Source organism: Triturus cristatus, chromosome 11, assembly GCF_964204655.1.
Source record: "Triturus cristatus chromosome 11, aTriCri1.1, whole genome shotgun sequence".
NCBI classification, from domain to species: domain Eukaryota; kingdom Metazoa; phylum Chordata; class Amphibia; order Caudata; family Salamandridae; genus Triturus; species Triturus cristatus.
In genome coordinates this window covers 362,378,544-362,404,535 of record NC_140594.1, presented here as the reverse complement: position 1 = coordinate 362,404,535, position 25,992 = coordinate 362,378,544, and the positions used below count along the sequence as shown (strand labels likewise).

At 43.3% G+C, this 25,992-nt stretch overlaps 1 protein-coding gene across 2 annotated transcripts in view; it reads right to left on the bottom strand.

Annotated features, from left to right (window-relative positions):
* OSBP2 (oxysterol binding protein 2) overlaps positions 1-25,992 on the bottom strand; it is a 1,376,304-nt gene that overhangs the window by 770,293 nt on the left and 580,019 nt on the right. For both annotated transcript variants that reach the window (XM_085633692.1, XM_085633693.1), the window contains one exon: positions 21,324-21,574. In XM_085633692.1, coding sequence (XP_085489818.1) covers positions 21,324-21,574 — 251 coding nt within the window. The remainder of the gene's footprint in view (positions 1-21,323; positions 21,575-25,992) is intronic.

Sequence of the window (25,992 nt, the reverse complement as noted above, 5' to 3'; positions counted from 1 at the left end):
ACAGTGCACAAAAGAGAAGATGAGAGGACAGCCCTTATACTGAGGGCTCTGAAAAAAGATCCCTAGCCAGATCTGGTAGAGTGCTGCACTCCTCCACTTCAAAAGAGAGTTGAAGACTCATCTTTTCGAGCAACACCTTGTCAACGGTGTAACATTCCATAACATCCCTGTTACCAGGTGTCCCCTGAGGAGAGCCTCCCTGCTCTCACGTACTTCCTCTTGCCTGTAACAGTAATCCAACCATTCACCTTTCCTTCTCTATCCTTTCCCTTGCTCTTCCGCTCTGCATTTTTTCCCCTACCACAAGTTGCCTGCATATATACATACAGTCGTCCCATAAATATATTTGGGCACAATTTTTTACTTTTCGGATAACAATTAACCGTGGCGACCCTACTACATTCTCCAATCTTCCACTGTTTTAGTAAATATGGCTTATTTTGGACACCTTATCAGTAATTTCCTGGGGAGTTATAACTAATATTCATTCTAGGTGCACTTTGCAATTGTCAATCTTGCACGGTATTCAATTTGCTCACTTAAATTGCCTCAAAGGAGTAAGCAATGGGATGAACAGGGTATTTTAAGTGTGTACAGATTATCTAAGTAAGGTCAGATACTTACTTTCTTACTCCTGCCTGTGGGGGGAGAGGGGGGGGGGTGTAAAGATATAAACACAATGAACAACATGGGGAAGGACCCAGGGTAGGCAGTAGTAAGAGTTCTGGGTGTTTAAAAAAAATGGTAAAACACAAGAGAGCTCGCGAGAGAGGTTGAAGGAGAGAGAGAAAAGGGAGCGACAGAAAAAAACTGCACAAATTGTTGATGAATAAAAAAACGGAAATACATTACTGAACAGTGCTTTGTACGCTATGATTCTGCTGTTGTCATACAGACAGCATGTTAAAATTTAGAGCCAAGTCAGAACTGCCCCTACCTCATCACAAAACAAGCATTTGCAATGCAATAGGTCTCGCATTTGCGAGATTGTAAGCTATTGGCACTGTAAATGACAATGCTTTTATTTATCTGTTTTGATAATTAACACATAAATAAAAGGCATTGTCATTTATAATGCCAATAGCTCAAATTCATGTAAATGCGAGACCTATTTAATTTCAAAGAAGCAGCCGCTACTGTCCCGGGCTGCTTGGAAAGTGAAAGCGTGCATGGCGCACTGAATGTTGCAGGAAAGTATGTTGTGCCTGCAGTAGGAGAAACTCATGAAAGAAAATAGTGCTCACAGACTAAATAACACATGCCGTGTAACAGAAGTAAAAGGGCCAGTCCTCATGAGAGGTTACAAATGAAGGTGAGGCAGTACGAAGGAGGGACTGACAAGCCTATTAACGAATCAGAGGCTAGCATTTCCAAAGGACAATGAAACAGCCAATTAAAAATATGGGTGGAGATTGGGCAGAGATTCAAGTCCATACATGAATCCAGCATGCCCAGGCTCGACCTAAAAGGAAGGTGATAGCCAATTTTTATTTTGTAACAATATAAATGCCAGGGGGCTCGTCTGGAGGCCACTGCAGCTTGCACCACTCATTGCCCCTGCCAGTGCTGCCAATGACAGTTCCAACCCAACTACTAACCATCACACTACGACAAGTATGACAATTCAGACTAATCCAAGCCCCCAAAGCTGTAAGAATGGCTTGGGTGGCAGGTATTAGTCATTTGTAATGTGTAATAAATAACGGTTGTTGTGCTGCTCTCTAAATTAAACAAACATCGCCACCATGTGGTCGACTGTCATAAGTGACAGTGTTGACAATTAAATAATGGTGCGGAGCATGGAAACCACCAGCTCAAATTAAGCAATAGTGATAGAGGTTAAAACACAAAATACTGATTTAAAAATTAACCAAGAAAGTTGCCACAAATGTATAAATAAGTGCTTTAAAAAAGTAACAATTTAATTTCATAGATCACATTAGCCAGCTAACCAATCAACCCATATTTTGTGCACTGAAGCAACAGACTTGTAGACGGAGGCACTAAAACCTGATTGGGATTTACTTAGACATCTCAAAATGTTCTCTAGCAAAAGTGTATTTTTCATTGGTGAATTGTAAAATGAGCAGCAGACTTTAATACATTAAAAAAAAATTACTTGTACCATCAGATTTTAAAATAGTGCATTACGCATTCTAAATAGAGCCATTTGTAATCCACATATTTATTCATGTAGGGCTGTTTAGAGACACCACCATTCTGGTGATAATTTACTGGTAGCTCTACATACCCAGCACATTCATATATTGATCTGAAAGGAAACAATAAAACAGCTATTTAATTTAAAATGATGCGCGGAGCAGTCCCTTAATGAGTCCTGGGGCTGCAGTGCTGACACACAATTCTTACAACAGCACAGCTGTCCCAGCCTGCTTCCATGATTCAGTTAAACATAACAATCCATTTATAGAGAAAAGTGCCAGGGGCGGCAAGAAAATATGTATAGGCTTTTTAAATGGTGGTGGTAGTGAAAAATGATCTCAAATGGTATTTTCACCCCTTTTTGCTACTACAAATTAAGAGAGGAAGGCAGAACATGCTTGCTCGGGGCACCTGCCTACAATGCAAAAATGTGAATATAATGTGTAGCCAATATCGAGAGGGTGGTGGGAGGGAGGACGGTTAAGTTAAGTTATGATCGATCATTACACTATAAGCATAGACAACTTTCTTACTATGGAGTCGGATTGAGCATTCAGTTTATACGGATAAACGACAATGTATGTATAGAGTTTAACTGCCTGGATAGACTTGCAACGAAGACAAAATATTCACAATGCTTTTTGTTGCATAGATATGTATGCTCATAATGTCCCAAAAAATGGCTCTAAAAGTATAAAGCTATGAATATATATAATGGCACATTGTATGAAACTCAATACAAAATTTGTTTAAAAAAAATAATAATGCGTAACTAAGGGTATATATTTAACAAGCATAAAACGCATCAAGGCTTTAACCATTTTGTAGCGTTTTCACTGTGTTACTGTGTGTTTGTACAAATACTTTACACATTACCTCTGAAATAAGCCTGACTGCTTGTGCCAAGCTAACAAGAGGGTTAGCAGGGGTTATTTTAGGTGTGTAATTCCCTTATCCTGACTAGAGGAAAGGGTCCCTACTTGGACAGGGTGTTTACCGTTGCCAACTAGAGACCTCCATTTCTAACAGGGAGGTGTTTGGTTAGTACTAGATATATATTCCACTACACCATTGGCATATGCTTAGACTAAGCCTCATTAGAGTGTCCCTTATATTCCGATGGGCCCTTTGGGATTATACAATTTTGCATATCACTAACAGATTATGGCTGCTGAAAGCAGTTAAAATCTGGGTGCGAAACTTCAGAAGTAACATGTGGGAATTAAAATAGAAACAGCAAGTAACTCCCCAAACAGGTAATTCCCTCTATTTCCACAGCTTTGGAATTAACAGAATTCTCTGCAATGGTAATTTAGGGATGGAAAAAGAACAGGAAAAATAAATAAGGCTCTAAGAGGGGAAAGATGGAAGATCTGCTGAGTGCCCTACAAAGTTTTTATATCTTCTGAGCACTTTCTCATAGCACACACCCAACCAAACATGGACAAATAGGGTGCGAGCACTGTAGCCACAAAAATCATGCTGAGCCTAGACTGGGGCAGAGGGTCTAGGACAGTGGTACTCAAGTGGTACTTAGAGTGTGCGGCCCTCCTCACCGTTGCATGAAGCCTCCTCGTCAACTGCAGCGACTCAGCACTAACAAAAAAAAAAAATGTGAATTGAACAGAAAAGCATTTATTTCAACGGTAATTAAAGTTAAAGAAAGGAAATAACTGGGGTGTCCTGCACTGCTTAAGTTTAGGAACGCTTTCATTTTTAAAGACATCTTGCAGCAAAAGTGTAAAAACATGATTAAGTCTCTAAAATTCAAAGAGTGTATTTCATTAACATGCATAAGCATTTCACCTTAGTGCATCAGAATATATCAGTGCATTGAGAATTATTTCTTTTTAAAGTGATCGTTTTCATACATGAATTTAGAAACAATGATTCTCCACCCCATCTTGACAACAATGCCAATAGTGAGCCAAAAAACAAGTCAGTTGTTATATGCATTCTGTGGGTGGCCTAGGCTCCTATTATACATGAACAACATTATTGTTTATTAAATCAAACACAGGAGAAGATTTTGTAAAGCGTGCATCCTGAATTCATGTATTTCGAGGTCCTCTTTTATGTGATAATGAATAAAAAAGAGGGAAAGTGAACTAAATCTATTGCCTAGGGTCACACAATTTGGTTATGTTGGTAAGCCAGGATTAATCTAAGCTTTTCTGGTTTTGCATTCTGCAATTCAGGCACTAGATGTATATGCTTTGCTTCCCCTACACCTACCTTACTACCAATCCCTCCCCCTTCTCCCCCTGACCACCACCCTGCAGACATCAATGCGGCCCTTGGTCACATCACAGACCAAACTTTTTGTTCCCTGGAAAAATGTTTGTGAGTACTCCTGGGCTAGGAAAACCTAACACCTGTTGAACATCCAGTAAGACTATGCCAACTGACTGGACATTGCCTTGGTATGATTAAATAGAATTAGAGCTATATTGGCTTGAGCAGTACTGTACCACCAAGGTACCAACCCATGTTGTGAGGGAGAATTTCCACCATTATATGCCCCATCTTTACGTAAATATCTTAGTACAAATATTTACACCTGCAGTAAGCAGCAATTTGAGAGATATGACCCAATGGACTTCTGCTTTTTGAAAAGTATTAAGATATTGATTGATTTAAGGACGCTGGTATAGGGGCTTGATCATCAAGTTATGAATCAGTTATTTAAACGGAGCCTGTACATCTGAAATGATCTTACAGAGATCTGTGGCCATCTATTCCAGCATCTTTCAAAGCTGAAGAGAATGTATACCTACAACCACATCTTACAAACATATGGCACCTTGCAAAGCACCTGTGGAGCTGTTAGCAGTTGCCTCAAACCACTTCTCTCATGTTAATCCTTCCCCTGAAAGAGCTCTATGTAGTACTCCCAAAAAATCCAAAATATCCGTAGGTGTATGACCCAACTCTCCCAGTTTGTTAAAAACTGGCTGTTGGAAATGACCATCCATTGCCTGATTTTTTGCCTTCACTACACCAATTTTCGCGGAACACATATTTTTGGCATTGGGACTCCGTGCACTTTACCCCTGTTAACCAGGGACAGGTGCTTGTGCTTGTGCTTGTGCTTGTGCTTGTGCTCTCCCTTCCAAACATGGTAATGTTGGTGTACACCTAATTAGCACATTTCATTTACTTATAAGTCTCTAGTATAGGGTATTACTACATGTACCCATGGCCTGTATTTTATATGCTACTAGTGGGCTGCAGCACTCATTGTGCCACACACTAAAGTAGCGCCGTAAAACATGTCTCAGGCCTGTCACTGCAGCCTGTAGTGCAGTTTAAAACTGTCATTTTTACATTGCAAAATAAACCTTTTGCCAGGCCTAAACTTGTGAACTCTTTGAAATGGCTCCAGGCTAACACAACAGCACTATGTGAAACATCATATATAAACAATACAGGGTTTGTATTTTGTTAGAGCTTGCTTTGCAGTCTAGCCTGACATGAATTGTGGGAAAGCACAGGCCTGCAGTGGTTGACATGTAATACTCCCAGGGGGGACTGGTGAACGTTGAAAGTGGTAATGTGTATGTACCTGCCCTGAATTTCACTGAGCAAGGAGGCGAACATCAGTTCCTCTGAATTTGAGGAGTAGAGCGCGTTGCCTTTCAACAAAGGTTTAAAAACAAGGGGCTTAAGAGCACAATGTTCACAGGTTTGCTAAAAAGTCAGCTTCTAAAGCTGTATGTATAAAATATACTTTTGTTGCGGGTCTTACAGCATTTGGATTAAACACAATACAAATTCGAAAATATGGTGGCAAAATGGTGCATTTTTCAACACAGTTGTTCTGAAAAAGGGAACAAAGGCAGTTGAAAAAATGTAACTTTACTGGGCCTGTGATTTGTGATAATTATTATGTCACCCCTAAGGTAGGCGTAAGGTGATTTTGCATAGCATTTAGCAGTATGTTATCCATGAGGTTTAATGCCTTAGGGGTTTTTTTCCACTTGGGGCTCCTTCCTGAACTCACTACCTGCTTAGGTGCTACCTAGTGTCGGTGGCATTGTGGCTACTAGAAGGGGGTCGCCCTACCTCTGGCAGATAAGGACAGTCAAAACCCGAGCCCTCCAGTCCACCCAATGTCAGAAGCTTCTTGTCCGGCGCCAGTCCCCTGACAGTTTGTAACACCACAAATCTAGATCTGACTTTGAAGAGCCATCGCCCAGGCAGCTCAGAAAGATCAAGGTCAGGCTCCAGTCCAGACCGTCCAGCAAGAGATGCAAGAGTTACAACAACTGCGAGATGAGAATCTGACTCTTCGGCAGGCCCTTGTTGTATCTGATGTTCCTACAGTCTCTTCAGCTACTACACATTTTTCAGGAGACCCAATCAAATTGAAGGAATTCTTGGATTCCCTCACAGTTTTCTTTGCCTTTAGTTCGGCTCAATTTTCGCAAGATAGAGCTACGGTCAGTTAGCTGATTTTTGTTTAAATTTGTTTATTGAATTTTTTGAATTTTGACTTTTACATATCAGGCATTGTATCAGACAACATGAGTAAGTTTGCACCTTTGGACACTAATACATTTACATCACATGGCATCTAACATTGACCAACTTTTACAGAGTAATGTCTAGTATACACATAGCATTTGAGGTGCATAAGTTAATAGGGCGTAAACAATATACAACATAACATTAATGCAAAAAGAACACATCACACTTTTTTGTTTCCCTTCCTGACTAATGTGACAATGAACCATGTCATCATTTATATATCACCATTGTATTCCGCCCACCCCACCTTCTCCTTTACACAATTTTATTGCAAAACAGTGCCTTCCTTGCTTCTTTGGTAATCCATACTCTGCTTAGATACATGTAAGGGGACACAGTGGCCTCAGTTTGCACATTTCCCTCTTCGACCATTACAACCATCCCTGCACTCTTCTTACTGCACGCTATTCACCATTTCCTACACCACATCCAGATCAGAGGAAGTGCCCTGCGAATCCGAATACTCCTGCCAGGATGCACGAAAGGACATCAGTATCGCATTCCCACTCTGCCGCCAGCGGCTGCTTTCGCACCCCTATAGTGTTTTCGCGATGAAGCGCTACGCTTTCCGCCTGCGCCCAGCATAAGAGTGACTGAAAGCAAGCCTTCGCATCTGGGGACTCAGGGGACTTCCAGCACCTAGTGAGCAACCGTTTGGCAACAATGAGCCCCAGGTCAATGAATCGGACCGTTACTCTATACTATCTGGGCCTCTGATATAGCCCCAGGATACATGTCTCCCACGTCCAATCTAGCGCACGTTCTGTGCAGCGGGTTAAATGTTCAGTGACCGTTGCCCAGTAGGACCGTATGGCAGCACAGGCCCATAGCATGTGCAGGAGGTCTCCACCTATCATACCACATCTGGGACATTTGGCAGCATTGCAATTGAAATATTGATTGATCTTGGCGGGTGTCATATAGGCTCTGTGCATTATGAAATATTGGATGAGTCGAAATTTACTGTTTCAAGGGATATATGTGGGACCTTCTAAAATACCCATCCACTCCCATTCTGTGCTAGGTCGTTGTAGATCTTCGTTCCAATGGGCTCAAAGGTATGTCAGTGTAGGTGCTGCATATAACCTTAAAGAGCCCACCAACCATCTAGTGAGATGTCGGCCCATGCCCAGCTCGTGTAGCTACTGTATTGTCAAATGTGTGGCAGGCTCCTGTGTTAAATCTCCCAATATTGTGCACAACGCATGCAACACTGCAGCATGTAATGAAAGTTGGCCATGCGCTAGGTTGAATTCTTCTATAAGCGCGTCGAATGATAACAGTTGACCATCACAGTATAAATCCCCTAAGGTTTGGAGACCCACTTACTCCCATTGGGAGAGCTCTGCTCCAGTGATTGCTTGGTGCCATCTGGGTGTACCTAGTATAGGCAGAGAAGGCGCATATGGGATACCCGTGTGTGTGAGTCTTAGACTGCAGCGGAAGCAAGTGTGAGACACTTTCGTCAGTAGCTGGGTGGGTGACGTACCCGCCCTACTGGGATGAAATAGCGCTACCAGTTGTGGGGTGGGTGAGGCCTTGCTGCTGTGAAGCAGTGTCCACTAGGCCTAGGGCTCCCAACCAACGGGCCACCCACTGGAGCTGCGCAGCCAGGTAATAGAGTTCCATATTGGGCATGGCAAGGCCAACCCGGTTGGTTGGAAGATACAGCTTGCCCAGTGTTAACCTGCTACGCGTTCCGCGCCAAATAAATTGCTGCATGTCCCGCTCAAACATGCGGAAGAATGCGGGCTTGATGTATAGTGGTAGGTTTGCAAAGTGATAAAGGAGCCGTGGGAGCACTACCATTTTCAGGAGCACAATGCACCTGTTGGCTGCCAGGGGTAGAGAGCTCCAAAATGTCATCTGTGACCTAACTGCTGTGACAGCACGTGTGAGGTTACCCTGTAGTAGATCCATTGGGTCCCGGTATACACGGGTCCCAAGGTAGCGGAACGCTGTCAGCTGCCAGTGCACAGGTGTGCCGTTGATGGACAACCGTGGGTCTTAAGTTGACTCGGAAAAAGGGTACAAACATGATTTCTTCCAGTTCACCCAGAGACTTGATAGAGAGGCAAAATCGAGCAATTCATTTTCTATTGTGTTGCATGGCGACCTGACATCTGTAAGATATGTTAAAAGGTCGTCTGCGTATAGAGAGACAGCATGTATGCCGTCTCCCAAAGGAATACCCCACCCCTCCTGTGTCTTGTGTAGCGATTCGGCTAGTGGCTCAATGGCCAGCGCAAACAGCAGTGGGGAGAGCGGGCAGCCTTGCCATGTGCCTCGCTCAATTGGGATTGGCTGGGATATGTATGGGCCTGTTTTAACTCTAGCCGTAAGTTGAGTATATAGCAATTTAACGAGCCTAAGGCAGTTGTCGCCCATGTCATACTTATGCAAAGGAGCAAATAAAAATCCCCATTCTAGGGTGTCAAATGCTTTCTCTAAGTCGAGCACCAAACACCCCGAATGTGCCCAACTCTCCCTCGAATAGTGTGCCACTTTAACCCCTTCCATGCTGCGCAAATTCCGCCGCTGTGCTGACGGTTTCTTGCGCGGGCGTGGTCATGACGGAACGGTTCCGTCATGAGCACAGCTCAACCGTGGCTCATGACGGAACCGTTCCGTCATGAGCACCGAAGGGGTTAAAAAAATGTCTCAGGTTTAGCGATGTACAGCGAGCGGGCGCAAACCAGCTTTGGTCTGTGTGTATTAGCTGCGGTACAAATGGGGTCAGCCTACTCGCTAATATTTTGGCTAGTACCCTGTAGTCTGTATTCAGTAGCACTAATGGACGATACAAGCCTATCATTTCTGCATTTCTGTCGGGTTTGGGTAGCGATGCATCTACGTAGTATGACACTATCGTTTTTGGTGGGAATATATTTGCAGCTGCGCAATGGCACTAAAAATGGCCGCTTTGAACTCACATACTAATGCACCTGCTACTGCTAAACTAAACTTTGTAAGTTTTATTAAACACTAATGCGAAAGATTTAAATAAGTAAATGGGGATAGAGTAGAGAATACAGTGAAATCATTTGTTTCTGTGTTCCAACGTATCCTTTTCTGAATTTATTATTAGTTCTTCTTTGGGCCTCGGAGGGTGACTGGAATCCCTACCTCATACGAACTACGCACATGCGCATAGAGACTGGCCAGATACAACGATGTCTCCTGTGTCACTCAGCCGAGGTCACCTTCAATGAAGAAGCCTGAGAACCACAACTAGTGACCCCTGCAAATGCAACAATGTTGAATACAATGTTTTATTTACTGAGTAACGTGAAATACGTGTGGGAATAAAGCTATGGGAAAAGAAAATTAAGGGGCAGGCACATAAACAATGGTTCATAGAAAAATGGTAAATTTAAATGGTGTGATGAACTCACCTCATCCTGACCAATCAGAATAAGGGAAAACCTAAGAATTGATACATGGGGGTGGTACATGAATCAAAAACAGTATAATTGAGGTAAAATAGCTAGAGACTTTGTCCGACTGGTCAGATCTGTCATTCCGACTCGTCACTGACCCAACGTGTATGCTGCTCCAGATTCTGTCTGAGACGCTGTCTCAGACCTTGCTGCTACCAGAAACTCTGTCAGAGAGTTCGAGATACTGATCGAAAATCTATTCATCTAGAGGGATCGCGGAAAAGGGACACCCGAGGAGAGTAGTGCCAGAGAGGGGTGCAACGCTGGCATTGTACTTTAAGAGAAGTTATCCTTCCAGATCTGAATCTGCCCATTCTCCTACCTGTGACTGTCTTAGAGATTCTATCTGGCCCCCCATTACGAAGTTGGGTTTATCTTTGACCATAGGTAAATATAATGAGAAATTCTGTACTTCTATGCCTATTTCCCCTTTTCTTCCCTTCTCTCTTTTCGGGTACCGTCATCATTGATCATTTTGTTTTGCTATGAAATTATTTGAGTATTTTTGCCTCTTGAATTGACGGTGGTTACTGTAATGTTATGTTATGTTATTTATTTTTGTATAGCGCACAGATGCCGCAGCAAAGTGGCGTCCTGGCGCTGAGGAGATGATACAACATAACGGCGAAGAAATACTAGTCGTAGATGAGGTGAAGGACCTAAACCGTGGCAAACAGGAAGGTTTTCAAACATTTCCTGAAAGGAAGAAGATTAGGGATGGAACGGAGCGAAAGGGGGAGGGTGTTCCATAGTGAGGCGGCTAGCACCGAAAAAGAGCGTCCACCCATTCTAGCTCTTTTGAAGCGGGGGACAATAGCCAGATTTAATCCCGCAGAGCGAAGCGCTCTGTTCGGGAGATAAGGGGAAATGGTCTGGGCAAGAATGGGAGGAGTGGACAACTTTAGAATTTTAAAAGTAAGGCAAAGTGCCTTAAATTTAATCCTCTGCTCCACTGGGAGCCAATGCAAATTTTGGATGGTTTGGCGGGCAGAGCAAAAACTTGGCAGGCCAACCAGCATCCTGGCCGCCGCGTTTTGAATGCGCTGGAGGCGAAAAAGCTCCGCTTTGTTAAGTCCTAGTAGAAGCGAACTAGCATAGTCCAGTCTACTTAGGACCATAGCTTGAACTATGATTTGCCTGGTGGTAGGGTCGAAAAATTTAAAGATTGGTCTGAGACACTGTAGAGTGCCAAAGCAGACCCCAGCCAATCTTTTAGTATAGGGAATGTAGGACAGCTTGTTGTCGAACCACACCCCAAGATTTCTGACCTCGTCAGCAGGCACCGGAGCAGGACCAAGCTCCGGGGGCCACCACTGGTTACCCCAGAGGTCGGTGTTTTTTCCAAAGATTAGGACCTCGGTTTTTGAGGCGTTCAGCTGCAACTTGTTGTCCGACATCCATCCCATAACTCCTCGTAGAGCGATCTGAAAGGCAACGGCGTCCATGGCGGACTCACCATTAAGTGCCACCGCCAGCTGAGTGTCATCGGCGTAAGACACCATGGTGAGACCGTATCTCTGGGCTACCTCGGCCAGTGGTTGGACATATAGGTTGAACAAGGTTGGGCTGAGAGCCGACCCCTGAGGAACACCTTGCAAAATAGGACGGGAGGCGGAGACAAAAGGCGGTGTGGACACCTGAAAGGATCGGTCTATAAGAAAAGACCGAAACCAATCGAGAGCCAACAGGCCGACCCCGGCTTCCGAGAGTCGCTGGAGAAGGACAGAGTGAGAGACGGTATCAAAGGCAGCGCTGAGATCTAACAGGATCAGCGCTACCGTTTGATCTCTGTCAAGCAACTTTCTAATTTGTTCCACTACCGCAAGGAGAGCGGTCTCAGTGCTGTGGTGCGCTCGAAACCCATTTTGAGAAGGGTCGAGGATGTTAGCTTCCAACAAATGGGAAGACAGAACGCAATTGGCATGAGATTCCGCTAGTTTGGAAATCCAGGGGAGAAGGGAGATGGGGCGGTAACTCTCGGGAAGGGAAGGGTCCAGGGAGGGTTTTTTCAGGATAGGAACAACGGTTGCTTGTTTCCATTTGACTGGAACACTTCCTGTTTCAAAGGATAGATTAATAAGATCAAGGATAGCCGGGTAACAGCACTCTTCGAGCTCTTGGAATTGTGTAGGGCGCAAAGGGTCCGTAGGGGAACCTGATCTAACTTTCATAGTTAATTTTTTGAACTCCTCTGGATTAGGACCACGAATAGAAAGAAGTTGAGGAGCAGTATTAAGCTTGATACTAGAAGGATACTGCGCCCGAGAGTCTTGGGGAAAGGATCCATAGATTGCCTCAACCTTTTCTACAAAAAAAGTGGCTATTTTTTCACATTGAGTCAGTGTAGCTTTAACAGGAGTAGCGGTCTGTTTGCTGGTTAGCTCCTTACAGATTTGGAAGATAATCTTAGTAGGATTTGGGCTATTTTTAATTTCCATCGCATAATAAGTAGCTCTGGCCTTGCAGATAGCCTGATGGTAGTGCCTCGTACAGGATCTGTAAGCTTTTTTGAGCTCAACGTCATACCTTTTGCGCCAGGCACGCTCCGCTTTTTTACAGGCGGATTTAAGTATTCTGAGCGAGTCCGTGTACCAAGGACTCGAGGGACTAGATCTAATTTTAGTCCACCTGGCAGGTATGAAGGAGTCAAGTGCTGACGTAAGCCACTCACAAAAGCTATCATAGCTACAGGTGATTTCAGTAGAGAGGGGAGGACGGTGTGTCAAAAGAAACTGCTGAAATTCCTCTAATTTAAGCTTCTTCCATGAGCGTTTAAAAACACTTAGAGAATAGGGTTCAAACACGGGGGACGATAAAGTGATATGACCCTGTATTAAGAAATGGTCGGTCCAGGCCATGGGTGTGGGAGCGCTAAGTAGAACATTCGAAATGTTCGTAAGGAAGGGGTCAAGTATATGCCCTCCACTATGAGTCCCTTGGTCGACCAACTGGACAATTTTAAGGGCCTCCAGATCGGCCAGTAAGGTACCAACTGTGCTGGTGAGTGGTGAATCCATATGAAGGTTGAGGTCACCAATAATTGTAAAGTTGGCTGTCTTCAAAGCTAGAGATGCAACGACCTCGGGAAGACTAAGGCGGAAAACTCCATCAGGACCAGGAGGTCTGTAAATAAGTAGTCCAGACAGCGTAAAGTGGGGGGTTAGGGTAATACTAAATTGCGCACTTTCACAAGCTGCCACTGAACTTTTCTGCCATACACAAGGGTAACAAGATTTTACAGCGGCTGCTATGCCACCTCCTCTAGAATTGCGGTGTAAGGTATACATGGTGTAACCTGTAGGTAAGGCTAGATTAATAGACGCCATAGCCTGGTCATGTAACCATGTCTCCGTAAGAAAGAAGACGTCTGGTTGCTCATCCTCTATCAAAGTAAAGACTTCCATAAAATGACAGACGAGCGATCTGACATTCAGGTGAAATACTTTAAGAGAGGAGCGACTCGTACCGTCAGTCACCACTGTTCCCGGCCTAGACGCGCAAGGATTACGCGTAAGAGACTTTATAGGCTTAGGGGTGGAAAGGGCAAATGAACAGCTAGGACACTGATAGGGACCGCATAGTGGGTCCACAGCATGATGGAAGTGGCATGTCACTTGTTGTCATAGATGATATATGTCCATGATGGTGGGCATCCTGAGTCGTCCAGAGTATCCTGCCCTAGCCGTGCCTTAGCGCTGACGGGCGCAGACGGGCAGGACTCTGGCGAGACTCAGGCGTAGTGATGGCGCTCCCGCTGCGCGTCACCGCTGCGCGACCGGCAGAGGGCTGAAATAGTCTCTTCAGGGCGAGATCTCGCGGTAATGCGCGAGAGTGCCCGAGCCCGATCCAAAATGGCGCTCAGAATCGCCCCAGGTGCCCGTGATCCCGGTCCCGCCAAAGGCGGTGCTGATGGTCCCCAGGAGGGGTTTTACAGTGCAGGAGGTAGGCCGGGGGGGGGGGCGCTTAAGGTAAAAGCAGGGTCAGAATGCAAAAATAAATTCAAATGAAATACAGAACAGGATAGTTAAAATAATATAGCAAGCAAAACAGCGCGCTGAGCGCTAATGAGGTCCGTATGGTCACCTTCTCTTGAATTTTGACTCAGAAATTAACTTAGATAAAGGTTTTCAAAACTTCTTGAGTCTGTGGTTTTTCAGAGTAAAGAGGTAAATGTCATTCTACCTTAAACTAATTTAGCAACCTGATTCGTTGAGGAATTAAAACAAAATCTATTTAATTGGTAAGACTTGGTAAAGGTAGATAACAAAAGTTATAGGTGACACTCTAAATTGATGCCAGCGGGGTTTACTAGCTTACTGTATGAATGCGGTTTGGGCCCAGGTGAGTATTAGGTGTATGAGTGACCAGAGCTGGTGACCTGCACTCCATCACCCTTCAACTAGTAACCCCATTTCTTTCACTGCTATAAATAAATAAATACGAATAAATCCTTGCACATTTTTACCTATTCAGACGTTAGAGGGCTACTTAAAGGTAAGGAGATGTTATTCAAGATGTGTAGTATGGTGGGCAGATCGTAAATACCTAACTCAGAGAAATGAATCTATTCACTTGCATTTCTCAGTATAGACCCTGCCAGTCGTGCAAAGGGAAATCAACACCAGGACTGATATGGATGGAGTGAGCTAGTTCCTGTCCCTTCACCTCCACTGACATGGGAAGCCAATGAGTACTAAAGCAGCAGGCACCAGATACTCATTGAATGCCAGCCTGAAAAAAGCAGTGCAACACCTGCGCCAAGGGCCAGGATTACCTCTCTCCACAAAGCGCAGGTCCATCCCTCTTTGTGAATTGGAGCTTATGTGCAGAGGGAGCGCACAAATACATTTGTGAATGCCTTAAAATGGTATTCCCTGGGATTAAAATCCAGGAAAATTTAGAACATAAATTAAGACTCTTGACAATCCGGAATAAATCATATTAAAAAAAAAATTAGAGCTCATTAAATCAGTTGAAGAAACGCCTGCCAAACGAGTTGTGAAATATTGGGTTAGAAATGAAAAAAACAAACTGAAATTAAAAAAAAATGATAAACTTCACCCAAAAAGAAGTAGCGCTTCAAGACCTATGAACGTGCACATAATTATACAGGATGAGAACAAAATATCATACAAAAGAAGAATGCGAGATAAGCTTCTCTGGTTGAAAAGCATTATTGAAGTCTATGTGAAAGATTTTAAAAGGGAAAACTTCACAAGCAATCAACACGATATTTTGATAAACCGTATCCATGGTGTTTCTAAGTTTCACTTAAGATATGAGTCGTGTGGTTCTGCTCTGAGTGGTTGTAGGCTAATTATTTTGTTGTGAAGGTTCAATGCATCTCTAGCCCTCACATGATTGTGAACTGAAAGGGAAGGACCCTCGTGACAGCAACTCCTCTGCCGCCATTACTTCACCGTCTAAAAAATGCTCTTCTGGCTCGAAAGAATTCCTGCATAGATAATGTACCTCCTGCTTCCTGTCTGTGGCCAAACCCAATCTGACCTATTGCCTGTGCTGTGAAGAACTGCTGCTGGATATCCCCGGCCCTGGACCAACTCATGATGCGGTAAGCTTTCTTGTAGGAATGTTCAGCCTGCATTGACCACCAGTGAATTTCCATTCCCATTACAGAATTAATTTGACAAAGTTGGAGTTCATTCTGAAATTTCAGTACAGCATCTTTCCATATGGAATTGTAGAGCAATTCGATCCATCCGCACAGCAGGGTAATCAGAGGGCCAGGATAGGGCTAGAGTGGTAAAGCGTTTTTGAGTCCAGACCGTTTTGTTTCTTCAAAAATATCATAAAAAACACATAGCTATATACACATACAGAGAGAGATTTTCAATCAGCCCTCTTTATCGATTGGTCTGTTGCAGTGTCATTAACATCTTGTTACCACCCACCACAGCATAGGGCAATAGTTTGGGTCAAGTAAGTGACACTGTGCTTGGTGTAAGTGACGACATTATTCCTGTGCACAATATAAATAACCATCTATGGATGCCCTTTCAGTGCCAAGGACTAGTGGACCAATATGTCTGTTTATTTTTATTTAAAGCCATTTTGTAAGATTTTAGTTATTTTTGCAAGGGCCCGGCAGCCCCACAGAAATGGCTGCAGTATGCAGTACACAGCACCATCCACAGGCGCTGATAACTGCCACCATCATTCAAAGATGATTGCCCACGTGGGCACACAGCTGCATAATTAAATGGCTATAAAATGTTATAACAACATTTTTCCAAGATTGCCACCAATGCCTGCACGTTTAGCAAACATATTCGAATGTTTTGCATAAAGTATATAAAAAAAATTGCAAGACAAGCCACCTGTAATCTGCACCTATGAGCATGCACTGATGGCAAAGCCAATAGGTCTGTAACCAATGACAGACCTATTGACTTTGCCAATGCTTTTTCTACCTAGACCACTGCTTGTGGAAAGCAGAGGACAGACTGGTTGCCCTAAAGAATCCCTGCTTTCCATAAACGAGCACAGCACCTGCTTCCACTAAGCAAGATTCCACGCAGCGTTCTAGCTTCTCAATTTTTAAAAACAGCAGTGAACCCAAAGCGAATAATACTGCATTCAAGCAAACAACTGTCCTGCATAATAAACCGCAGATGCAAAGGTTTGTTGCCGCACCGGCAATGCTTGAGCTTTTACAACAACAAATTCAAGAGAATGGGGTGTGTAATTAACACGATCTGCTGCCGTAACAGGGACACAATATTCCAGGGAGCACAGCGTGAGCATTCGAGAAGGCAATAAATAGCACACGGAAACAGAAGGCATCAAAGAAAACAGATGCAGAGACAAAGGAAAATTGCACAATGGCAGAGTCGGAGTGGGAAAGTTTATTAAAGTCATAGCAAGAAGTAGAAAAAAAAAATGCAGGTGCCCAAAGTGTGTTTTTTTTCTTAACGGCGGCGCTGTCGGTTATTCAAGTTGCTGGAAACCAAGACTGCCTATCTTTGTTTCCGTTTCTTTCTTCCACCGCCTTGGCCTTTAAGACTATTTATCTTCTTTTTTACCTTTTTTTTTATCCCAGCTTTCATCCTTTATCACTTTTAACGAACTTTCCCCCCTCATTCTTTTTGCCTTTACTGTCCCTTTCCCTCTTGCTGTAGATCAAAGTCTGTTGATGAAAATCCGATGCCCACCCAGTGCTTAATTTGAACCAGTAGTTTCCCTGCTTGGCACGGCACTTAATTGTCAACACAGGCTCTAATGATAGTCTGCCATATGGTGGCGCTGTTTATCTAATTTAGAGATGAGCACAACAACAGTTGTTTTTAAATTCAATATATCTTAAAAATGACTAATACCTGCCTCGCAAGCCATTCTTAAAGCTTTAGGGGCCTGAAATAGTCTGAATTGTCACAAGTATGATGCTTAGTAGTTGTGTTGGTAGTGTCATTGGCAGTGCTAGCAGGGGTGATGTGTGGTGAATGATGCAGTGGCCTCCTGCTAAAGGCTCTGGCACTTATTTGTTCACAAATTAAGCACTGTCCTGGCCCCCACCAGCAACCACCTGCATTTCGAGTGGTGGGTACAATTAAAATAAAATGCTAATAACACCAGTTTAATTATCATTTTATTTTTCCGGTTTACGGGGTGGGGCTTGGCTGTATTACAGCCAGCAAGGGAAGGAGTGGTGGGCCCTTAAGTGGGCATGACTGGTTGGCGGGCCGTCTTGACCCGACCAGTCATGTGAACTTTGCATGCTCCCCACCAGGCTGTACTACACAGTCTGGTGAGGAACATGCACATGCTTCCACTGCCTGGAACATTTCACACAAAGGAAGGTGCACTCAGAGTTAAGTCCCAATAATCAAATATATTCCAAAATAATTTTTTTCTTCTTTTATTTTAGAGACAGCAAACAGTCAACGCGTTTCGTTCCCTTTGCCACAGGAACTTCTTCAGGGCTTTAGTCAATAGATGTATGTAAATCCTTCAATAAGACATAAGTGAAGCAGATTGCTCAATGTTCAAGTTGGCGCATAAAATACAAAAACGAGGTCTTCAATGTTGAAGGTGTGATTGAAGCCCCACAGGGGAAACGAGTATTAAGAATAAGGATATAGTCCCTCGGAAAGGCAACAGCACACATAAATATTTAAGGATCAAAAGGATCCCAACGTGACGGGCGGCATGATAACCTTCCACTGCCTGTCTGAGCGTCGAACCATGGCGCTCAGACAAATCACAACACTACAGGCTGGGGAAGCCTGTTTGGCTTCCTGCTTCAAGCAGGAACAAAAGACGAGGACCCGAGATGAAGCTGCGATCCGGGAGCAAGGTAAGTCATTTTAACATTTATTTTCCTATCCCCCGCCTCACCCGTGATACTTGGTGGTAGTGCCACTGCCATCAGATTCACCTGATGGCAGTACTAGATGCTGGCTTTATGGCTATTAATCAAATGTTACATGCCACAATGCACAAGGTAGTATTTTACATTTGACCATGCCACTTTACCACATTCGAGTTAGGACCCACTCTAGTTCCGAACAGTGCATGCTTCCGTAGCCGATTGCTGACTTTTGGCTAGTGGGCAGGGCATTGGTAATGGGTAACACCATGCTCTAGGAGCAAAGGAGTCACCATAAAGGTAACTTTATACTCCAGCTGAGCTCGCTCCCACTCCTGAAGTGTGGTGTGATTCCAAAGGAAAGAGAACAGAAAGGAAACAAGAGAAGTTAGCCACAAGAACTTTGGTGCAGGCAAATAAGCACCTCGGAATCTCTAACCAAACGGTGCACTGCTTTGGGAGGAGTCCTCACAAGCGCAAAGCCAGCAGAATGCATGCTCAGTGACCAACCGCGTAACCCTAAATATCTCGTTGACAGGCCCACGCAGGTGAAATGACTGATTTAGCTTTCATTCTGGTGGAGTAGGCTCAGACACTTCAAGATTAAGTGAATGTCCATTTCAGGGTACAGCATTTGGAGATGCAGGATGTTATCCTCCTGGCGGCGGTGGCCTTAATTTGGTCAGCATCACTGCAACAATAAGTCTCAAACATTTGATCTGTCGAATGCAGAGTCATGTTCTAAGAGGAAACATGGATTGTGTGGCACATCAAGGTTGTGAAGTGCTTCCTCAACTAAGGAAGCACATGGGCATGAAAAAATGGTATGAAGAAAAAAGACATAATTCTGGGGAATCATTTCAACTCATTGGGATGAACGTGGAATGAGTCCTCAGTACCACTTGTGATGATGGAACAGAGAGAATGGTTTGGGGTTGCAGAGAGTCTGTACTTAACTGAAGTGAATGGCTAAAGAAATAGTGAGTACAAAATAAGTTTTCAGTGAGAGGCTTCATGCCTCAAAATCATTAGCATTAATTTTGCCAAAACTGGGTTCAAGTTCAAGTAATCTTGTGAGCACGGTAAAAAGATTGCCATAGTCCTGTAGGCATTAATGACCACAGAGTAAACATTGTAGGGGTCTACGTGGAAAACTGATTCCGATAGAAGTTTGGGAAACAAATTGCTACACATCATCCACCAAGCAATTAAATGGGATGATGTACCCTGGCTGGATCCAAAACACAGAACCTTGAAACCTTAGCAGTTTACTTTTATACAACTCTCTGGAAAAGGAATTCTTGGTAGCTGAAAGAAGTTCATTTTGTCGGGAGAAGAGGCTCCTAGGGGAAGGTTGGCGATGAAAACAGTGCTCATGTTTTTAGATTTTTAAAGGTGAGGAGGCATCCTAAGTTTCTCCCTCTTTCATGAGCAGAGGTTCTATCCTCTTGAAGGGCCAAGATGACTACTGCCACATGGGGTACAGGTTGGCTGCAATGGTATTGAGCGCCTCTTGAGGGCGTTCCCAGTATGTGGATGCTCCTCAGTCTCTGGTTGTGAACCTACACAATATATGAAATCATCAAAAAGATGCTCTGCATGTTAGCCTGCTTGGCCTGATGGCCCTTCATTGCATAGGGGCAACAGAGCTGTAGGAAGCAAATGTGTTTTGCATTCTTTTGTTAACAGGTCCCTCCTATTATCCATATGAACCCTTACCCCCCTCGACTCAACTGAGGAAATGAGGGTTTTAAATGCAAGGCAACCATCTTGAACCATTGAATTTATGGTAAAGAGCTGCATTAGTCCTATACAGCATCAAGAAAGGTATTTTCACAGCTAGTGCCCACCCAAACAATAGTCGGCATGTTGTGACACAACCTTGTAAGGGCACCCTGCCAGAAGGTTAGTATTCCACCCCATTATTCATAGAATAAACTGTTGGACCATCCTGACATCCTCCCGTCCTGAACAAGCATCAGGATTGGGGTGGTGCCACTGCTGAATGACAGCAGCAGGGACTGGGAGGAGGATGGGTTGCATGTGCTCTTTTCAAAGTGCGCATGTCTTTTTGTCTGTTCTTCTTGTGACGGCCAGTCAGACATGCGCACTTTGAAACCTCTACCCCAGCTGTCTTAAAACAGCTGGGATAGAAGTAAGTGCAGGTCTCCAAAGCACTGTGGAGTGCCGGGTGAGGCTGCTCCCTACTAATCAGAGCACTTCTCTTATGCTGGTGAGAGCAGCGCCCTGATTGGTCACAGGAGTTTCCTGGTGGCTGGGCTGCAGCACGACGCGGTCCGCAGCAAGAGGTCCTGTAGTCAGGTGTTTTTATTTAATTATATTTTATTGGCGCGCACATGCCCGTTCATTTAAGTTTTTTTATTTTATTTGAGTGCGGGTGCCCAACTCCCCGCTCCCCTTCCCATTAATGCCAGCCGTCACTGCGTTGGACATGGGAACGCCTGGACAGACTGTCCAGCATTGTGTACCAATTGTCTGCCAGGGGAGAAATGAATGGGGGATCACACCAAAGTACAACACCTGTAGTCTAAGAAGCATCTGGAACTACTGTGTTAACTTGTCACTGTTCTTCAGGAAGAGAATAAAGTTGTGTTTGGTAGCCATTACAATCTCCAAGAGAAGGAAGGCCCCTCTAAGTTATGAATCTAGAACAGAACTAATGAACTGGATTCTTTTTAATTAATCAGGGTAAATCATGGATGTTTTACTTTAAAAAGTGGTAAAATGAATGCATTGATTAGACAAAACCACTTGACCCGGGTTTGGAGAAGAGTACGTTTTGTATTGATGCTCTATGAAAAGATCAGAGGACCATGCTAGGAAGGGGATATTTCTTCACTTACATTTATCATGGCATTGGAAGTGATGCGGAAGAGCGTGGCACGTTCATTTACAGCTTTGATCTTCTCCCCACTCTCTGTTGCCAACTTCAAATTCTCCAGCTCACTCAGGGAGCGTTGAAGGGCGGCACCATGCTTGGCGATGAGATCGTTGCACGTGTTGAGATCTTCTAGCTTACTGGACAGGTTTTTGAGGGTACTATGCAGCTCGCTTTTGCTGGACTGCGAGGAAGGCTCCTCATCGCCAGAGTCGTCTGCAAAAGAGAAAGTAAATTACAGATTTATTGTTAGCAATATAGACATTAAGGTAGAAAATCTCTGATCATACCATACATTCGACTAATCATCTAATTGATAAAACATCTTCAGCTGAGCCTACACAAGTGATGCTATTATTCTCTACAGACCATTTTCAGACACTTGAGTCAATGGTATAATCAAACTATCCCTCATTGCACTAGCTTATGTCAGCGCCTGCTACTCCGTAACAGGCTTCGAGGCTGCCATGCAAAAACGGTTCATGCCTATCGGAAACAGAACATATACATGATGATTTAGACTCTAGAAATAGTCCAGAAGTGGGTGTAAACACTGTTTGCCTAGCCAAATATGAGAATATTTTTAACATAGAGGTGGACTGAGAGGATTTGAAAGGCCCAAACAGGATGTCCCTCGAGTGACTAATACTACCTGTTTTAGCAGTAGTGCTGCTAATGATTGCTGAGTTGCTGCTTGTACGTTAGGATGAAATAGAGGATTTTTGTATTAGATTTTGTAAAAATAAATAATGCAAAAACTATATTACACTTTTATTACACCTTGATGTTGGAATTGGTTTATCACCCCGAACCCCCTCCGAAATAATCCCATTTTGTGGCCGTTACAGTGGAAATGGACCTCAACAATCTTTGTATTCATTATTTCCCACATTTGTTCATGAATGTAATTGGCAACAGCAAGGTTTTTCACACAGTTCTAAATTTCCCACTCAAACTCAAATTGGGGTATGGACAAAAAACCCAGTTCTCTACGACTTAAAAAGCACAGATCATGGTGTTAATCTTAAAAGCCTTCTTTAGAATCTCCACAATGAAAGCAGTAGACGCGCACCACGCAACCACTCCTACTAATGCGCAAGTTCAACAACAGGACAACAAGCCTCCAAGTAGGTGTCCAAAGAGTTACAACTCATAGTGCGGCACTGCACGCAGCTTTAAAGGGGCGTGGGGCAGGAGGATGGAGAAGGCTGGAAGATCCTCGGCCAATCCATATAATGGAAGAAGTGCATGCACACCACACCTCCCAGAACAATCACTTTTCAGCCACTCTCACTAATTCACGTGCAAGTTCAGCAACACTCCATTCAAGCGCCAAATAGGTCTTCAAGCAGGTACAACTCTTAGTGCTTCACCAAAGTCAGCTTCGAGAGGACAAGGGGGCAGGAGAAGGAGGGCTGCAAGCGCTCAGCCAGTCCATATGATGAATCAGCACAAGTGCGCCACCCTCTTCTCAACCACTCCTACTATTTAAAGTGCAAATGCAAGTCAGCAACACTACACCAAGGCTCAGAATAGGTCAGCACACAGACACCCCCACAACAGGACACCATACCTGTAGGTGGCACATTTGATAGTATATGAACTTTGCAGAATCAGGCTTGTGCACTTTTGGACTCAAGCTCACATCAGCAAGTTAACCCAGATATCAGCTTTTGAAGGATAGATGAGGTGGAATCGGCTATCCATAACCTCACGCCATGGGTAACCAGAGCCCATCTCTACATTCTGTACCTTCTGTAGTCAGCTTGAATCATTAATATTCTCAAACTATATCTTTTGACCAAGACAGTGTTCTGAAGTGGCCACAAAGGAACGTGTTTGTCAATCCTTGAAATAAATATGCAGAATCTGTAGCTACAACGAGCACGTTGTGTGCAAAAGTGACATGGATGAGATCAATAAGCACATAACATTCTCACACAATTGCTTACTGCAAAAAATGCACTGTCTTCATTAGCTTTTATGGGTACTTTTGCCTCTTTACCATGTCTAGAGTATCACTACCCTACAGAGGCACTCATGCTCCTTAGGACAGGAATAAGAAGAGTGTGACAGCCTCTAAAGGCACTCTTATTCATGGTAGCAAGGCTAAAGTCTGATCACCAATCAATAGAGGTCATTGTGTATCTTGGAACAACACAAGAGTGTGATCCCTAACATGTGGAGAGTCTACTGTCCCTTATGGACAGAAAAGAGTTGATGCTAGTCTAAAAAGCATTTGTGTCTGTACCAAATTAAAGAAGACTGTATAGTTGAAATGCTGCACCAAATTAAATACGTCTGTATAGTTGAAATGAGGCTCTCTGCTTTTGCCTTGACTTGTCTTTGTTATGTTGTTCACATTGTACAGAGTCCTGATTGCCATTAGAATGGTCTCATAGAGCTGTCGTCTGTCTGATGGGGGGGGCTGCTGGCAAGTATATATTGCAGTCACCCTGTGATATGTTGTAGGTATTGTATTCTGGAACATCTTTGATTTGGCCATGTCATTATCAATGAGCTGTGGTTGTTTGTTTTTGGTGTTTGACAGTCACAGTGTGGATCTACGCTGTTGATTGCTGAATTTTCTTTTGCTTAGTAAGTTGTTACATATTCATAATGGTTGGCTCTGTACTGTGAGAGTTCACCTTATTCAGATCATACCCTCTACTTAACAAGGCAATAATTAAGATCCACGTACCGCGCAAAAACACTCTTATTTATGGCAGTGTGCTCTATGCATATTGTGTCATGGTACCTTTAAACATCGAATAATATCCTCTGCACTCCATTGCCAAGAGCTGACAGGGTTTTTTTTGCTGGAGCTAAAAAAGATAGTAGCGTGTACAATACTTTTGATTCAGCTTTTGCTGCACATTGGGCCTAATTTAGAGTTGGGTGGTAATGGAAATGCTCCAATATCTGTAGGCGAATCAACCAGCCAATGTTTCTCCACCTTAGAGTAGACTGATGGAATCCAAGTAGATTTTCCAGTAGGTGGGTAAGTGATCTTAACAAGGACCTTCTCTCCTTGAACCACACCTGGGCATCCTAATAGCTACAGGCTGACTGCCTTTTACAATTATGCACATGGATATTGTTCTATTCTTTGATTTGCCTTTATTGTATGTCAAGCATATTGTTAGGGAATGATATTAATGTACAATAAACTATAACAAATTAAGGGCCTGATATGGAGTTCGGTGGTAGTTGAAAATTCCCCAGTTTGCAGAGGAAATGCTACAACCTCTGGTAGAAAATTTGCTCAGGTGAAGAATTTGTCAGTAAAATTAATGGTGTCATACTATGCCAAAAGCGGTGGTAATTCCATCAGTGAATTCTCCACTGTAATGACAATCCTACAACAGATGATGTAGTATTACTTCTGCAAATCGGAGGATTTTCAGTTATAACCCACATCTGATTCAGGCTGTACATCCTGCCCATATATCAGTTAAAACTGTGTAAGGAACATATCCCAAAATTATATTATAACCAAAGAGCAAACCCTCACTAGGACTGGGGCTATCTCAGAATTTACGTTTTTCCAAAGAGACCCTTCATATATGCAAACATATACATATTTACAAGGAGGTGCTTCGATGAGCCCCCTTCATCCATTGGTCTGATGTAGTGTCATTCACATTTTGCTTCTTTCAACCATACCATACAGTTTGGGGTAATTGGGCCACTTTAACCATTCAAAGAAAACAAGCACTGGCAAACCCCAATAAGTTGGCAGCCAACTCCAGAACTAATGGCTTTGCTAATGTTGTTTATAGTATGGCAGATGGTTCTGTGTAAGTGGAAGAGTCCCTGGCTTATCTTTCCCCAGTTTAGGACCCTGCAGCATATTTAAAGAGCTCCATCCACCTGATGGAGATCTCTGCCTAAAGTGATTTCACCAGTGTGGCTGATTGACTGTAATAGGGGTTGAATGTGGAGTAACCAACATATTTTTTTCACCTAAAAAACGTAACTCACAGCGCATACGTTTGTTCATGTAAAACACAAAAGAAAATAAAGGCCTGGACACACAGAGAGGCTATTAACAAACTGCATTGTGTAGTATGTTTAATAGTACTATAATAGCACTACTAAAGAACTACAAAAAGCTACTCATAAACCTACACATGTAAATCTCCACCTCTCCTATCTTTTAATTGGAAGACCTTCACACATTTAAGTTGACTACTTAGTAGAACATTTCAGAGGGACCAAGAGGAGTGGCTGGAAAAATGGACAGGCTTGCTATGAAATTGGAGGTGTTTTGGGGAGGAGTAAGGAGGAAGTTTAGGGAAGATTAGGAAGGGGTGTAGGGAAGGCCATACACCTCCCCATAAGAGTAATACCATAGCTATTCACAAACTGCATTTCTAAATATACTACAGCCAAAAAGGGACACAAAACATTAGTAAAATACTTCTGCTCAGAGCTGGAGTAATTTCAGCGCCATACATGGGCAACCATTGGTACTGCAATGTTCCATAGAAAAAAATGGTGGTAGGGACTTAAAATAAAATAATGCTAAATTATTTTAACTAGCTAAAAATATACATAAATATCATTTAATAATAAAAGATGCCAAAACCGTATTTATTATTTAAATATATAAAATATTTTAACAGCCGTTT